The 17,708-nt window shown below is 35.8% G+C and overlaps 1 protein-coding gene across 2 annotated transcripts; it reads right to left on the reverse strand.

Annotated features, from left to right (window-relative positions):
* Nucleotides 1-6,866: 6,866 nt before the first annotated feature.
* Nucleotides 6,867-16,674, reverse strand: LOC113775923 (autophagy-related protein 11). 2 transcript variants are annotated; one of them, XM_027320975.1, is made up of 6 exons: nucleotides 16,386-16,674; nucleotides 14,519-16,024; nucleotides 11,016-12,684; nucleotides 9,959-10,176; nucleotides 7,863-8,076; nucleotides 6,867-7,449 (listed from the first exon to the last, which is right to left on the reverse strand). In XM_027320975.1, exons 2-6 carry the CDS (start codon nucleotides 15,460-15,462, stop codon nucleotides 7,045-7,047), a joined length of 3,450 nt encoding a protein of 1,149 aa, XP_027176776.1. In that variant the 5' UTR covers nucleotides 15,463-16,024; nucleotides 16,386-16,674; the 3' UTR covers nucleotides 6,867-7,044. The 2 variants fall into 2 exon arrangements, with proteins under 2 accessions (XP_027176776.1, XP_027176777.1); XM_027320976.1 differs by lacking the exon at nucleotides 16,386-16,674 and adding an exon at nucleotides 16,114-16,173.
* Nucleotides 16,675-17,708: the final 1,034 nt, after the last annotated feature.

A 17,708-nucleotide genomic window follows, 5' to 3' on the forward strand; every position in this document is an offset into this window, starting at 1 on the left:
AAAGCAACTCATTTGGGAAACGAAAGTCATCTAAGTAGCAGAAATCTCTACGTGCTTTTGATCTCCGATTTCCTGTTAGTAGCTATATATTGTTCGCTTTTTGAAAGAAAAAAAATTAGTTAGAGCATCCACAATGGTTTACACTTTTTATAGTGTAATCCACATGCCACTTCTCATCTTTTATTATACTTCCACTCACAATGAATTACACTCCACAAGGTGTAATAGTATGGGTCCACAATTAAATTAAACATTTATTTTAATAATGCATAACTCATATCCCATAAATAAATAAAGTAATTTTTTAAAACTAATTTTGTTATTTTTAAAAAAAAAAGTATTAACTTTCATTAAATTTTGGACATTTGTAGGAATACCAGAAGATGGGTAATTTGGAAAATTTTGGGGGTTTTGATTTTGTGAGGAGGATGAATTTTCTATATTTGGAGCATTTAACATATTTGTAAAACTACAAAAATTCTCATCCATAATCACAAAATATTGAAATTTTAAAAAATTGTGCAAAGAGGTTGAGGAAAATGAGTGAGAGAGTAAAAGAAATAATAGAGTAGAATAGTAGGATATAAGAAAAAGGAGTGTGTTGTATGTTTATATAGAGAATTAAAACATAACCGTTGGAAAAAAAGTGAACGTTGCTAACTTTAACATTGTTGGTATAAATTTTGTCATTACTAAATTTTGACACTGACCCACCCATTATATGTATTATCAGAATGATACGTATAATGAGTATTATACGGCCACAATGGATGCCCGTGTAATGGACCCGTGTTATGGCAAGCATTACATGCATCATTAGACTCCGTTGCAGATGCCCTTATAGCAAAGGATAGCTCCCAAAAATTTGAATGTTAAAAGGAACACAGTATTGTGTAATTGATGCCTCTATACAAAGCCGACCAAATTGCATGTATAATTAGCATACAACAAGCAACTATAACGAGTCAACCGTGCCAAAACCCATAAAATATTACATGACAAAAGTATAATGAATTAGGACATGATTTGCTTGGAGATCTTCGATTTGTATAGTATAATATCTTCAATCAACTATAATGTATCTCAACAAGTAAAACTTAATAATCACATTCTGGTCAGGAATATCACCCAATTCAAGCCCATTTGAAGTTTTTGTAAAAAATTATACTGTAATGATTTGAAGTGTTCACGGAAAGTGTAAACAATTTTTGAAAAAAAATGGCAATCCAAACCTGCACATGATTGGAAAAAAAAAGCATTGTTACCACCCATTTCTTAAAAAAAAAAAAAAAAATTCTCATTCAATGGATGAATGTTTACACTGTAGATTTTTTTTTTCCACAAATCGGTCTAATATCATGACACGTATGCAAAAATGGGATTTCAAATATGAACAATGATGACATATTATGAATCTATATCAGTTCGTATAAACATCTTTTTAGAGTAACAATGGAGGGAACATGAATCCTTTATGCTTGTAGTATGATGATGTATCTTTAACCTTTAGTCGTGATAATGTCACAATAATTAGACTTGCACGTCCAAATGCAATTTTGTTTATACTTAAGGTGTCTAAAACACAAAAATGTTTAAGAAAAAGGACCGCCCAATAATTAGCACTAAGAGTGAACATGCTTGTATGCATCAGTGGCCTGCAACAAGAAAGATCAACTAATTCAGTTTAACCATGCATGCAGACATCTGAAAGATACATCCCAAAGAAACATGTAAAAAAATTTCAACAAGAAAGCAAACAAGTCGAAAACTCAAAGTGAAAAGTAACTTGCTCAACAAAGATGATGCAAAGCAATTTGTTTGTAAGACGTCTAGTGCGTGTGCGTGTGTAATTTTTGACAGAAAGCCTATATGGTTAAATGCATGATTTGTACATAAGCTAAAAGAAATTACAATGATGAATGAGTGGCAAAGAAAGAACTGTTGGGCAGATGTGGTGGTTCTTCAGGAGGCATTTTGAGTTTTATGCTAATGTTCGAATTTGTATATAGTTAACTGATAACTCAATACAAAGATATTAATTCTGTCAGGGGGGAAAAAAAAAACAACAACAACAACAAAGCTGAAAAATCTTCTCTAATAAGTTTGTGTATTGTGAAATAATCCAGGGTGCTGCATGGATGTAGAATAGTGATGCATGTAAGGGCAAATTCACTGAATAGATTACTTTCAAGGATATGAACCTGTTGGGATAAATAACTTGCTTGAATCAGGGGAATGGTTATCTGCTGAAATTAATGTTAACTGCCATCTATTTTCTTGGATGACAAAAGCTTGTTGCTATTTGCTTTTTTTTAAAAAAAAAAAAAATTTTTTTTGCAGCAATCGAACATTGCATGAATCTTGTACTTATGACCAATTGAAATCTCCAATATGATTCTTTGTTTGCGCAATTCTCCAACACTAGCGTACAAGAACATTATACAAGTTTTTTCCGTTATTTAATATTTTTTTTCCTTCTTAAGCATATTTCTGTTTCCTCTAAGCTATAAATGGATTTTTTACTATTAACTTAATAAAGTTTAATTCATTAACCAAACACCAAAATTCTGAAGTATCTGCTCTCAATTGTATCTGCATTCAAGTAGTTTTCCCAATGTGTTAGTTAAGAATAATAATAACTCCAAGATTTTTAAAAGAAGTAAACTTTTGCTTTAACTGTCGTATGAAAAAATCAGCAAATTCATTAGACCACATTTGCCTTGACCATTTGTTCAATGGATCCTTCAATCTACACTGTCAATTTCATACCAGGGGAAGTTACATCTGTACTCTAATTCTCAGAAAAAAGAAACATCAGAGTTGGAACAGTTTTATGTGACGCAACTCAAACAGAAAATGCATGGAGGATCAGTTCGCTGATCCTGAAGTGTGATGCTTTCCAAGCATTCACTATGGAAAGCATGGCCACATGCCAAAATAGCAACACAGGGAAGTGTCACCTGCTCAACGCCAAAAATCTCATATTCATCCTCCACCTCCAACACAGTTGAAGACAAATCATTTTCACATAGAGGGCAGTTCTGGTCAACTGATGCAGGTGTTTCATCAAAAAGATCCCAGGTTATGTGATGGTCACGGGTAGGAGTAGGAGGAGTAGGGGAAGCAGGAGGAGCAGGAGATTGGGCTTTGATTTTCTTCTTTGATGTTGAAGCTTTCTTAGCTGATGACAAAGTTGTATTACTTGGGCTGGCCTCAGCTTTTCGACCTGCCAGCAGAACTAACAAACGTGAGCATTATACTTTTCAGTATCATCAAAACTTCTTAAAAGAAACATCGAGAAACAATAAATCAATATTCCTGATACATTGCTACCTCTTCGTCTTTTGGGATTGGTATTTGATGAAGGTTCTGAAATAGTTACGGGTTCGCAAAATTCATCAGGCAGATCTTTTTCTGTCTGGTCTTCACCTGGTTGATCAACTACCTGTGGAACCTTCTTCTTCTGCTGCTTCTTTATTAGCAGCGGTCCAGAGTTTCGAATGTAATCAATTTGGGATTCACTTAGCACCTTCCCATAATATTCACTTTCGATATGAAAATTATCGTGATTGTCAGAGGTATTATTACTATCGTCTCCCTTCTGCTGCTTATCTGTTAGCAGGGGTCCAGAGTTTCTAATGCAATCAGTTTGCAATCCACTAAGCAGTTTCCCATAATGCTCACAGTCCATAGGTTCGCTAGAATTATTACTCTTGTCCTGCCGGCAGCGGCGACGACTCCTGGTAGATGGACCTAAATTCGGGTATCAAAAGCTATTACGTACTTACCAAGAAATCCCTTTTAATTTCTTGCTAATCCAACAATGAATTATTCGAAAACGGGATGACGAGGGGACGATTAGGATCAAATCATTGTTCTAAGACAATGAACAAGGAGTTGCAGACAATCAAAAACAAAAAAAAATCGTGCCAAAACTTAAAACAAAGAGGTTTTACCTTTTTTCTCGAGCAAAACTATTAAGTGATCATCATATTACACTTTTAAAAAAAACAATCAATCGTTGTCATTGTTTTTTTATTAGGAAATTCATAAAAGCAACCAACATAAGACAAGTTTTGACTAATAAAAGCATTGATTGATAACCACTTCACTACATCAAGACAGAAAGAAGGAAAAACGTAATTAAACTGCATATATGAGGAAAACTCAGTAGAAAGTTCAGAGCAGAAAATAAAAATAGCGTACGATTACCAGCAGGTTTTTCCGAGAACTTCATATATATCTTGGAAGATGGCTTTCAGATTTTTGAGGGTTTTGCTTTGTCCCAAGAGCTTAACGGAGACTAACTAATTACTATATATGAACCCTTTATCAGTTTCGTTTTATATCTTGGTCTGGTAGGACGGTCCGACAATTTTTCGAAAACCTATGTCAATATGGAATGGTTCACTTGCATATGCAATCTCCTAATATTTCTGCCTTCTAACTGTAACCTACCCTTTTTTTTCTCTCTTGGAATGTGACAGAATAAACATGGCTATTTATGGAGTATAAAAATATAATTACTCACTTGAATTATTATCATTAGTACCTAGTAATCATATAAAAAGATGTTAAGACAAAAAAAAAAAAAAACATAGCTATTATAATTTTAATTTGAGTTGCACGATCTTATAGGGTTCCTCAAATCTGCAATTGACAATTAGACTGCAAAAGTTCTCGAGATTATGAAAACCTCCCAACAACAGCAATGGATCACCAACAAATCTAAGACTAGGATGACAGACGATGCATGTTCATATTTCATCAAAACCCAGCCGTGAGTTGTACCTATAGAGATTGAAGTCCAGGGAACTTTCATCCTGGTCCACTAAATCATTTTTTAGGTTTTTAAAATTATTTATACTAAGCAAAAATCCATTGCTTAATTTTGAATTAGGACTAGATTCAGATGCTTGTGCGTTTCTTGCCACCATGTGAATTGTGAAGTTGTGTTCTATCAACTGAATTTTTGTATGTTATTGAACAGCTAAATTATACAAGTATATTTATTGCCTTTTCCCTAGCTAAACGTGTACATGTGCAAATTAAGTTTATAACTTTGTGAATTTGGGTTGAATTGTTGCAGTGTTTTCGTAATGTTCGGAGGTAGATATATCTTTTTACGTTTGATAGTGATTTGGTTAATTTACTTTTTCTGGGTACTAGTTCTTGCTGAATGCTGATACTGTCAAATTTAGATATATTTGTTTGGAGGTAATGGATCCCTCCACGTATGTACTATTTCCTTGATATTTAATGAAAGCCTTTTTTTTTTGGTTTGGTTATTTGGTAAACTAAAATAAATGATTCTTGGGCATTCCACGAGCAATATGCTACTTAATGTAGTTATATATCAAAATGAAACCGAGTTAATTTTACAAAACTTGTCATATCTCATTAATACGTTGATATATCATTCGTACCTAATAACTACATAAAACATTCTTAACATAGAAACACACAAATAGTACTTGTAGCAGTATTAATATGAGCCCAATCATGAAATCTTAGTATAAACTCAATACAAATTGAATCCAGGATCCTCAGAGAATTCAATAAACGTTTCATAAGATTTTTCAACCATGGCCTTGAGTTGAAAATGCATAGGATTTTTTGTTTCGAGAGCTAAAAAAGATTTCATTGTAGAGTGTAGAAACTTGAAATGAATGTAGTCGTGTTATGGTGCATGGACAGTATAGTCGTTGGTTCTTGTCTTCGTTCCCTAATTTGGAAGTAATTAAGCTGTATTGTTACCTCAATGGCTGTTTTACTTATCATAGGATTTTACAAAATGTCTCAGTATTGCTATCTGTATCTAAAATGGGAGTGCAAGCAAAATCCAGAAATAGGAATGGCTATACCGCTCTTCCATCATCTCAGCAAGCTAGTTATAAATAGTGGTGGCAAGCTCAATAGTAAAAGAAATTAAGTAATCTGCCACAAAGTTTTCTAAGAGATTCATCTTGGAAAAGTTTTAGTTACAACCTAACAGGTACTGCCCTTTCTCGGGTGGATTCCTAATCAGGCCTTCATAATCTTACTTACACAAAGAGTAATTTATGCGTTGATTGTAATTCAAGAAGAAAAGATAGCTAATCATTCATCCTCTGCACACTAGCAGTGTCATTTTAAACTCCTATGATGAGAAATGAAAGAAACTAGAGAATTATAAGTCACAAACAATCAAAGTTTAAATTCTTTTACATACACATATGTACGGACGTACATACGTACGTATGTATGTATGTAATAACTAATAAACGAAGACCAATAACAGTTGCAGCAAGTAGTTGTCAAGTAACCATAGGTAGGTAATAAAAGTGTTGATATGTGTTTATGTTTGCAGTAGAAAATATGATGATTGTTAACATAAACACAATAGCAGTTCTTTACTATGGGACACGAGGAGAAGAGGGAAAGAGTGCTAAATAGTAAAAGCAGTAAAAAGCAAAAAATGTTCAGGTTAAAATAGATAACTTTGGTTTGTTGGCACTTTTGAGATGTTAGAAAAAAAATCAAAGCACTCGACGCCCCCAAGTAATTTTGGGATTGGAAGGATCCATCCCTTTTCATCTTGATGCAAATCGAAATCACAGTAAAAAGAGCAAACTTATATAAGACAGAACACGTCCGTATGATCTTTCACTTTCAGAACTGAAGAGGGAATGCAGTTCTGCCTGAACTCACCTTCGACGCTATATATCACCACTTCATGGGACATTCCAAACAGCCGTTTACATGACAAGCAATGAAAATGGGCATTTTTTTTTTTTTTTAAAGTTCCCCTAGAGGAGTATTTACCCAACATATCCGAGCTTCAGCAGACTGGCATCCGACAGAAAGACCCTAGTAAAGAACATGCATATAAAAGCTTGCATCTTTAGAGTCAGTCATCTTATTTACAAGGTGATTGGATGAATTTTGATCAATTGCTGTACAAAAGTAAAACCAAGTTAGAATCACTAAGAAGTGATTCAAATGTCAAGTTATATATTTACACTTAGTGTCTTCCATCATGTCAAATTTTTGGCATTCGCAAGATCAGGAAGGAGAGGGCGAATGAATGGTTGTATCAGGTAACATAGCTACTGTCACTACGAAGTATTCACAGCCAACAGGAAGACCATAAGGGTTTAAAGTTGATCCTGCATTCAAGGTCAAAAGATTGGATCCTGCGTCAGAGGTCAGTACATCCAGCCGATCTCTATTTTGATCACCGGTCGGAAGTGGAGATCTTACGGACTGCCTTTCAATATGCACAATCTGTCCTACGATATAGGTAGGGCGATTTGGAAGGTGGTCAGCAAACAAGGCCACAGATTCTGCAGAAAGGTAATAATGGGAGGAGTTTCGGTTTATCGCCTCATAATGCCCAGCAGAGTTGAGAACAAAAGCAGCAATCTCATGTACTTCCAATCGACCAAAAGATATCTTCTCTTTGTTTGCCTGCTACGAACAGTTACACGTCAAGCAAAAGAAGAAAATTTACAGAAAATAGGTCTCTCTCAGATAGCGTGTGTTCTAACTAGGTGTAAAGTCAAGAGATCCAAAACCGCACAGTTCCTCTGGCTGCCAAAACCAGGTTGAGGTGCAGGCTCAATTGGTGGATGCCTTGGACTTGAGACAAACTAACAATAAAAGTATCCAGCTTCATAAACATTCCAAACTAACAAGGCTTCTTTTAGTTTTAAAATGCAAAGGTCAAGGGACTTCACAATTAGGTGACATTGCATGGACAGTTAAATTGTAAAATGATTCAATCGTCATTCGTAGCACACGAGTAATTTATCAAAACCTTTATCTGTGAGATACCTTAAAAAACAGTCATAAGCACACCATAAAAGATCAACCATCATTACCTGCTTCTCCATCTGATGCTTTACATAGAGTGTTTTAACCAACTCTTTCTTCTCGTCCAACTCTTTAGTAAGCTGCTCAGTATTGGCTTCAGCTTTTGAATATCTATCAAGCAGATCCAAACGTTGTCTTGATAAGACACCAACTTTATCAGCAAGTACACGGATACATTCACGGAAGTCCACAGTACCATCATCTTCATTTTCACTAATGGAACTGAAATTCAAAATTACAATGCAACTCAGTGAAGCATCATACTTATAACAGCCAAGATAGATAATAGCACAAAGCTTCCTCACAACTGATAAAAGCAGTTACATTTTATACTCAAAGAAGGTATCAAACACACATGAATGGTAATCAGCTTACAAGGATCTTGTAGTTAAAATGACATAAATCAAAAATAGGACAGAAAGATCAACAATGGGAATGAAAGGCATGACTGGCAGATGGCAAAGGCAGTCAGACTTGGTTAAAACTCTATTCACAATGTATACTGATATTATCACCATGCAGTGTTTCTTGTAATTTAGACAACCTTAATAATCTATGGAAGCTCTGAAGGGGCAAGGGTCTATGGTCAACCGGTATAAGCAAAGGATGGGTAATCTGTAAGCATAGATTTAGTACCAGACACAGAATAAAATAGGGAAGTGTTCCAATTGTTAGTTCACTTTCTGTTTTGACTGGTTCTGAAGAGGAAACTATGCAGCACTCATTTTGTCGGAGCTCTGTATCTACTATTGTGTTTGGGAAGATCCAACATATATGAATCATGGCATGAAGAACAAAATTGGTTCAGCAGGCAATCCTGCTTGAATACTTTTGCACATCAGATAAGGCGGCTAGCCCATTCAGTCACAATATTTGCATTTCGGAGATGTAGGAATGATCCAGTCTATATTTCTGCTGTAACAACATTTAGTGAATTCTATTGTTTATCAGGTTGGATATATTATTCAAAAGCTGGAGAATTGTGTCTTACCAAGTAAAACTGTGACATAGTGATGAAGTGGGGCATTTCTCATGCCTGTTTTACTTACCACTTGGTAGGTTTTTTTCTGTTTCAGTATAGCCATATATATGCCATGCTCTATGGATTTGTATAATGTGTTTTTGCTCACTTGAAAAGCTCATTTTATGCATTTACACTTCTGCCTTGAAGAAAAAAACTTTCAACACCTCAGAATGAATGTTTCTTTAATTGCTTACCAAATAATTTGATCAAGTTATAAAGCACAGAAATCCTGTGGAGTCACAAAAGAAGTAGACAATTGAAATGTCCAATCATTTGAAATATTTCCACGCAGAGAACATTATTCATGTATCTTTGCATAGACTGGCTGATCCTAATCCCATGTTCTGTCTATATTGTCAAATGTAAAAGCATGCTGATTCCTGTTTTTAAGGTTTCCAGGTCCTGGCCCTCAAAATGTATCTTGTTAACACCTTAACAACATGGGGCACACACTGCAAACTGATTCCAGAGACAAATAGCCCCACTTGTCACATAAAAGAGTGTTGAAAAGCAAATTATGATTTTCTTGGAATTTTCAGAGAATAGCATTCCTTAATTCCAAATTAAATGTCATCCTATATCTTGCCTTCTATCACGGAAGGCCATGCTTGCATTCCACTTGCTGGAATTACCTTTAATCATGTTTCTTCAAAAGAAAATGGTGCAGCACCCACAAAAAGGAAAAAAGGCAAGATCCTTGTTCTCCAACACAACATCAGGAAGAAAAAGTGCAAAGACACAAAGATGGTACAACTAAGTGAAAGATCGCTTGCACAATTACATTATTTGTCTCCCCATTTCCAGAACCATAGTATTAGGCTTCTATCCTGAAATTACCGTGAAATTCACTTTTTCAAGTTTTCATATATCCCCAACAAGGATAAACAATAACTATGCAGCCAGTCTGAACTTCATAAAATCCCCAAAAAACTAAAATTCTATTCCAATACACATGGAAAACAATGTGCATGTTTAAAGCATATAATGACTTACCTAGTCTAACCATACTTCAGGTGCATAGAAAGCTAATACAATATTAAGATAAGTACCAATAGGAAAAGTACAAATTAGAATACATACTTGCCCAAAGAGAGAAATAGACCACGTAATGATTCAGCCAAACCAGCTATTCCACTAGATGAAACACAGGTTTTCAGCCTCTCAAATAGACTATGCATCTTAACAGCAGAAGCACGTAAAGCGCTGTACTCAGAGGCCCTTCGATCAGCTGCACAACGATGGGTTTGTGCTTCCTCCCTTGCTTGATGCAGACAATTCTCCAGATGAGCACAATTCATCTGCAAAAGCACATGTATTATATAATGGCAACATTATTTTAGCAAGAATTATTAAAAAGATGAGGAAAATACCAAGAGTTGTAGGCACATACTTCCATGAGCAATTTATTTCTATTCCACTTCATTGAACTTTTTTCTTTCCATTCTCTTTTGAGGATTTTTTTTTTCCCTTTTGTGTTGGTGTCTTTTTGGGGGTAGATAAGACTAAGCCAACTGTAAAGTATTGCTACACCCAAAATATTCCTTGAAGGGAAGCCCGTAAATTATTACTTACTTGTACCCAAGATAAGTAACCTAAAGTTCCAATTCAATCAATTTCAAAATTCTGTACGAAGCAAAAAGCTTCTCAAACTTCCAAGCTTGGATATAGAAAACCATGTCAAGACTCATCACCTCGAAATCATTTTTGCCAGACAGGTATGCTTCCAACCATCTTATACTTTGTGAACTGACATTGATCAAACATTTCTGTTTCCTTCTAGTTTCATTAAACAAGTCTTTTGATTGCCCTCATTCCTTTACGTTTTCCTTGCCTAGGTTAGCATGGCACAGGAAGAAAGGTCCATCTCCACTACAGTAACATGTATTCCAAGTTTGGAGAAAAAAGTGTTGGTCCTAAAAAACTTACCAGACAGCAGGTAAGTTGAGAAAGAGAAAAAAAGATTATTGGGAGAGCTGAACCTTCTACAAATGCCATGAAACATTCTAAAATACATTTGAATGAAAAATCAAAACACAAGCAAGAAAAGACAACAATCAGGGACATGATTCAGCATATTTCGTGGAGTCACCGTATTGACTCTGAAATTTCAAGGCAATCTACTTTACAAACATAATACCTGAGATTCATCAAGGAGCTTCCGACTAATCTCCAACTCCCTTCCAAGTTTTGCCACTTCCTCTATCAGAGCTTTGAGCTTGTTTTCAGCTTCACAAAGTTGAATGGCCTTTTCTTCAAGTGCCCCCTGCAACTCCTGTACAAGAACAGCACCTTTTTTGCATTCCAAACCCTGTTCAGTAGCTATATCAGGAGGCAAGGCATTTGAAGGCTGAGACATGCTCACAGCCATGCTAGTTGCAAGTGATAATCCTGCATATGAATCATTTCCTTCTTTGTCACAAAGATGCCCTTCATCACGGTGCGGATCTATCATTGATGAGTCCAACTGAGGGTTCAGCATACCAGATGAATCCGTCATATTATCATCCAATCCTTCTTGTGCTTTACCTTGTTTAAAGAGCAGCCCTGTTTTATTAGTTGAACTAGATGCACAGGAAAACTCATCCATGGTTTCAGCCGGTGCATGTTCCACATGAGTTTCTCCAACACCTGTTATCTCTGATTTGTTATCATCAGTCCTCACAGCCGAGTGAGTAAGTTTGGATGTATCCTCATCAGCTGGAAGCTCACGTGCTTGGAGATACTGATCAGATAGCCTTTGCTCTAGTTCTTTAATCCTTTTCTCATAGGATTCGCACTGGATTTGCTTGGTTTTTAGCATAGTCTGTAGGTGTTTCTCATACTGATCTTTCAAATTTAAAGCTTCAGTTGTCTTCTCAGCAGCACTTTTCAGTAAACTATCTAGTTTACTGTCATCCAGCGACTCATAATCAAATTCAGGGCTCATTGAACAAATCATAGCTATTTTAGAAGCGAGTTCAGCTTTTAGTTTTGCATTTTCAACTTCCATCTTGCTGGTTCCGGCAATCTCTGCCAACTCTGAACCTTCAAGTAAATCCATAGAATCAAATTTCTCAGGGGAGTCCACGACACTTTCTTCAATCTCAGCTGTGTGTGAACTATCATTTGACATCGAAAATGAACCTCTGGAAGTCCCCTGTTTCTCAGTCTTAGAAAGTGATCCAACTAAATGTTCTGGAGCATAGCGGTCAACATCTGAAATGTCAATGTCAAGCAAATTCGTGTCAAAAGGAGTTATATTGACATCACACTGGTTAGGTGTATCATACAATCCCATTGATGTCAGTATATCCCTTGGTATATACAAACTATGTACTCTAAGAAATTCTTCTCGTCTCCTTACTTCAGCCTCTCTCTTGGTTGCAAGCCTTTCAGCCAATTGTCCAGCCATGCCCATGTAAAGCTTCATTGTAGCCTTTCTTCTCACCACCTCAGCAAGGCATGCCCTGTATGCAGGACCAATTCCATGCACCACCCTTAAGTGCTCAAATTGGTCACTTTGGCGCTTCAAAAGCTCCTGGAAGACAGAAAACTCGAAGCGCACACCTTTGATTGTGTATTGTATATATGCTATCTGTTGCATGTACTTGTGCACAAAGACATTCATTTCATTCTTTTTATCCTGACAAAAATTAAGCAATTTGGATATTGCACGCTCACAATCCTGCATCTTAGGAAGACAACTCTTCTCATGGCTATCATACATAGGACCTAAGGCTGAAACTGCATCATGGGGACGAAGTGAAGAGGACAGCTTGCTGCTAAGAGAGTCATCAACAAGCTTCTTTACAGTGTTCACGTCTTTCCTGCACAAACATGATAATTAATTTAGAGGAGACATATAAACAAATCATGTACCAGAAAAGGGAAGGTACAGGCATTAGACCACTCAACATAAAAAACCAATCTAAAGAACCACAGAAAATAATACGACATAAGAAAAAAATTATCCAGGACAAGTGTAACATCAATTCCAGCCTGGTCAACATTGGTATAAAAGACACCCAAGTCAATCTCCAAATGCATGTGCCAATATGTACGTCAAAATAGAGCATGCTTATATACAACAATCAACAGGCCTTGGCACATTGAAAGAGACAAATAATAATAATAATAATAATAATTTTTCCTTTGTCTAGAGTTGGATAAGAAAAATTAATGATGTGGCTTAAGCCAAAAAATAGTACTGCCTACCAAAGTATTTAGCAAATATAAAAGAAGAGCAACAACAACTTCAGCTTTGTTCTTTCTTTCAATTAAAGACCAAAGCTTACACTGTTGAAACTGCCAAAATACCATTCTTAACATTTTAAAATTTTTCAAATTTGTGTTGTCTTGGTTTTCTTAAATTCTGGTTACAGTAGACTAAGAAAAACTGAAACACCAAAAAGAGGTTTTTTAAGCACTTTTAAATAATCCCCACTTCAGGAGCTTGTGTTAAGGAGCACCATTGAGGAGGGCCACCAACCCCAACTTTCTCTTTCTCAGTGTCCAAGGATTTAATCAAGAAAATTACCACTGAAAAGAGACAAACATATCCCATCCATAGAAAAAAGATATTCCCATGCAACTAATTCCAAAGACATTCCCGAGAATCTAAATAAAACCTCTGTCTAATTGACTTCTTCAAGAGAGAACTATTACAGAAACTGATGTCCTTGTCCACATCAATGTTCACCTAATAACACACTGAACTTGTGACATGAGGCTCCTGCTGAAAAGATAGCACAGAACTATAACCTTTGTTTTATATAAACCTCCCTACCTTCAGATTCTAATTCATTAAAGTACCAACAGAACGCTAACTCCTTTTTCCAATTATTGACAAAGCATGTATAAATATCTTCAATTTAAATACCTGATCTTCCAAATTCTTTTACTGGCTAGATTACATAAGCATTGTCGAGATGTTTGACCTTCTAATGTCTTTTACTGAAAATTATGTTTGCCATGCTATTTAATTACAACAGTTACACATTTCTCTGAAGCTACAACACCTAACAAAAAAGTTATTTATCAAAAAAGTTATTTATATGAGAAAAACCAGCTTAATCAAGTCATTCACGGCCACAGGGCCTCAGATGTTCAAAACTGCACCATAGGCAAGTTTACATTACCTAAAAGCGGTGAAAGAATAGGACAGGAAAGTGATGTTTTAGAAATTCCAAGGGAACTGCTGTTTAAGAGGAAAAAACAATGCAAAAGATTAATATGCCAAAATCAGAACTAAACATGCATAAAATTTTCATGCGACCGTACTCATAAGTTTAAAATCAAACAAAAGTAAGGTCAAAGACATCAATAGTCATGGTGAAATTTTAAGAAATTTCTAGAGAACTGCTGTTTCAGCAGGGAAAATCAACGTAAGGCATTCATGTGCCAAAATCAGAACCAGATATAATAAGTTTTCATGCAAACATCCTCACATATAAGTTTAAATCCATCAAAATAAAGTCAAACACATTACCAGTCATCGTGACATTTCACTATAATAACCAAAAGTCAATGTCAAATTCATGGAATCAGTAAGACAGTGTATTATGCAACACATTTACAAATTATAGACCAGTACTAAATTGGGGAACAAAACACATAGAAATCCAACAAATTCACTGAGAGAGAACGGGACAGTGAGAGTACCTTAAGGTCTGCATTATGCTTTTTTGCTCATTAATATACCGCTGGTGCTCTTTTAGAGTGGTTTCGATTTCTCCCACATGGAAAGAAGCTTTACTGGAAAACAAATGTTCAGCATTGCGCTTTAGCTGTCCAAACTCCTGCTTAAAGTCTAAAACTTTATTCTCAAATTGCTTGTGGGAATTGCTACAGTCCTCCACAGCCTTTTGCAAGTTCTCTTCCTTCACAAAATCCAGTAAGCACCTGCGGCTAGCACTTTGTAATGCAGGCAAAATCTTGCAAGCTTTCAATTTCTCTATATCTCTTCCAAAATTTGCCAGAAGATTAGCATGCCTTCTATGCTGCTGCGAATAAAACTTCTCAAAATCCCTATAGTTTTGGAGAATCATCCTATAAAAATGATCCAAATTATGACCAGCAATCTCCAATGCTCTCTCTTGAACCTTTTGCTCTCTGAAAAGCCGCTCACAGATATCCAATTTTGCTCGCGTACGGGAATAAATAGCATCTCCAAACTGAAAATGATATCTGAATTGCCTCTCATACGATGGCAAGGCCTTCAGAGCAGGGTCAGGAGCGTCATCCAAGGGGTGACGGTTATGGGAGGAGGACGGCACTTGGGGATCAGGAATATCAATTATATCAACTTGCTCATCTGCAGGAGGCTCTGAATTGCTCCTCATTCTTGCTCTATTAAACAAGAATACTCCCCGATCACCAGACGGAAGTCTATAGGTAGAAAGGGGCCGCTGAGATTCCAACTTCATGTCTAAGCATAAAAGAAGCTGATCATTAAACTGAATCCCTGTAACTGATTCTAGGAATCTCTGGACAGCCTCAACGAGAGTATATTCATCGCACTCGAGCTCGAACGAGTGCCCATTCTCAGCAATATGAACCAAAAGCTTGCCCGTCTGAACAACACCTTCTGTGACATTTGAACTCATTGTAAAACTGCCCCTCCACCGCAACAATCAGAATCAGCTAAGAAATAAGAACAACCACAGCAACAACGCGAATTGAATAGTTCAGCTAAGGTCAGGGCTAAAACACTAGTTACAGCTTCTCCAACTGACTAGCCCCAGACAGATGAACAGTTCCCCCAATTTTAGACCTTTAAAGCTTATGTTATCAAAAGCTCTCCAGCAATTATGTACAATCCACCATAAAATCAACAAAAACAGCTCAAATCCCACCAAATCCTCCAATTAGTTTACAAGAGGAAATAGCAATTTCTATAGTTAATTTTCCAGAAAAATTTTCCAGAAAATCCTGATTAGAAACAATCAACCACCTGTGATGTCAGCAAAATGAGCAAAATCCCAGCAAACCCACCAAAGATTGTACCAATTAAACCTCAAATATTATTCAACCACTTCCAAAAACCCCGTGTAAAACCCAAATTTTTAGCAATTGAAACCGCAATTTCTTAGAAAAGCCCCAACTTTTACTAACCGACGAAAGTTCACTTCTTTTTTCCGAAACCCACAAATCCAAATCAATCAATTCCTGCAAAATCAAGCAATAAAAAAGTGAATCTTTAACCCCAGAAAAACAGAACCCACACCCAAAATTCGAAGCCAAGGCTAAAAACGTACGAATTCAGTAACAAAGAAGCAAACTTTTCTCGACCCAAGAAAGGAAAGAACGAAAAGCCCAATTACGTGAAGAAAGAGAATGTTACTTAGGATTTGCATAGAAAGAGTTTTAACACGAAAAGCTATCTCCTTTTCCTAGTAAGTTCTGTAGATGGGCTTGCTTGTGTTTCCTTGATGGAACAATATTTGATCAAAAAAAAAAAATTAAAAAAAAAAGATTTCTTTTCTCTTTTTCTTTTATAATTAATACACTAGTATCGGGAAGAGAGAACCTTCTGACGGAAGTAACGACCAACCAACCAACCAGCCAATTAACCAACAGGTAACAGAGCCACCAGCAGAAGCAGCGGAAGATGTTGCTTGGTAGTATCTTGGTATTAATTAAGTGCGTGTTGTGTGTGTGTGTGTGTGTGTTTTGTTTCTTCTCCTTCCCTAGTATCCTTCTCACATCAGAATTATAAGGGCCGGGGGTGGACTTGGGTAGGATTGGGGGCAGTAGTCTAGGAAGAATAGGAAAAGGATTTCAGATGGCAATCCAATGTTGGAAATGTCATGTACCCTCTTACTCTTCTTCTACAATCATTGCAGTATATTTTATAAGAGTAATAAGGAGTTTAGTAGCACTAACGATGATGTGTGTGTAAATGTATGCACGTTTCCTGATCATCAACTCTTTTTCCTTTTCCTTTTCTTTCATGGAAGAAGAAGAAGGTAAATTATTTGCTCCAGCCTTCAAGCATAATTTTTTTTTAAAATTTTGGTAAAAAGTATAATGCTTTATACTCTAAGGTAATTTCTATTTGCCCCATGAAGTTGTGCAATGTTTGATTTCATCCCCCATAAATTCAGTTTTGTTCCCTTTTACCTGCATCAACTTTTCGCGTATGTTTTAGGCGGACTTGTCATCTAGTACTAATTTGTAAGTCATAGTCCTTCCTTTTTTTTTTTTGGTTGGATGTACTTAAGTTTGAGGTTAAGTGATACTAAGAAGGAAAAGGGCAAGGAAAGATGGTTAATAATTCTATTCAGGACTTTAGTTGAGTCAAAAATTTCAAAAACGTATTTTCTAACGGTCATCTTAGCGCATAATTTATTTAGGAATGTGCTATAATAATTTTGTACTAAAAACTCTTCTAAGAAAGACAACGGGGATGGAGTCTTACTTTTCTCTTTGTACTTTTGATTTGGGTAAGATTCATTTATGCTCTTTTGAAGAGTTTTCAATAAAAAAAAAGAGTTATTATAACACATTTTTGAATAAATTAGAGGACAAAAAGATAGTTAGATGCTTTAAAATTTCTAATTTGAATAAACTATTATGCTCTTTTAAAGATTATTGTACGTTTCTCATCTCTTAAGCTAAATACTTTTGCTTTTTGCGGCTTCTAATCTTTTTAACCATGCTTTAATGTACTTATGTTTTGAATAAGAAAAACACAACATCCCATTAAAATATTGAGAAAGAAAGTAAAAAAGCAATTACATGAAAATGGAATGTGTAATACAGATGTGCTTTATAGTAAATAATCAAGGCAATTATTATGACCTTTGGATAATAAAGTAGTATACTTTATTTTCTAGTATTTAGTTTTCTG

The sequence above is a fragment of the Coffea eugenioides genome, chromosome 6 (assembly GCF_003713205.1).
Source record: "Coffea eugenioides isolate CCC68of chromosome 6, Ceug_1.0, whole genome shotgun sequence".
Classification (NCBI taxonomy): Eukaryota; Viridiplantae; Streptophyta; class Magnoliopsida; order Gentianales; family Rubiaceae; genus Coffea; species Coffea eugenioides.

What these genes read in the sequence shown, in the direction of transcription:
- LOC113775923 (XM_027320975.1), bottom strand. Translation starts at nt 15,462, where the DNA reads ATGAGTTCAAATGTCACAGAAGGTGTTGTTCAGACGGGCAAGCTTTTG. An exon ending in AGCATAATGCAGACCTTAAG is followed by an intron (nt 12,685 to 14,518) that starts GTACTCTCACTG and finishes ATGTTTGTGCAG; the next exon opens with GAAAGACGTGAACACTGTAA. An exon ending in CTATTTCTCTCTTTGGGCAA is followed by an intron (nt 8,077 to 9,958) that starts GTATGTATTCTA and finishes TTTGAATTTCAG; the next exon opens with TTCCATTAGTGAAAATGAAG.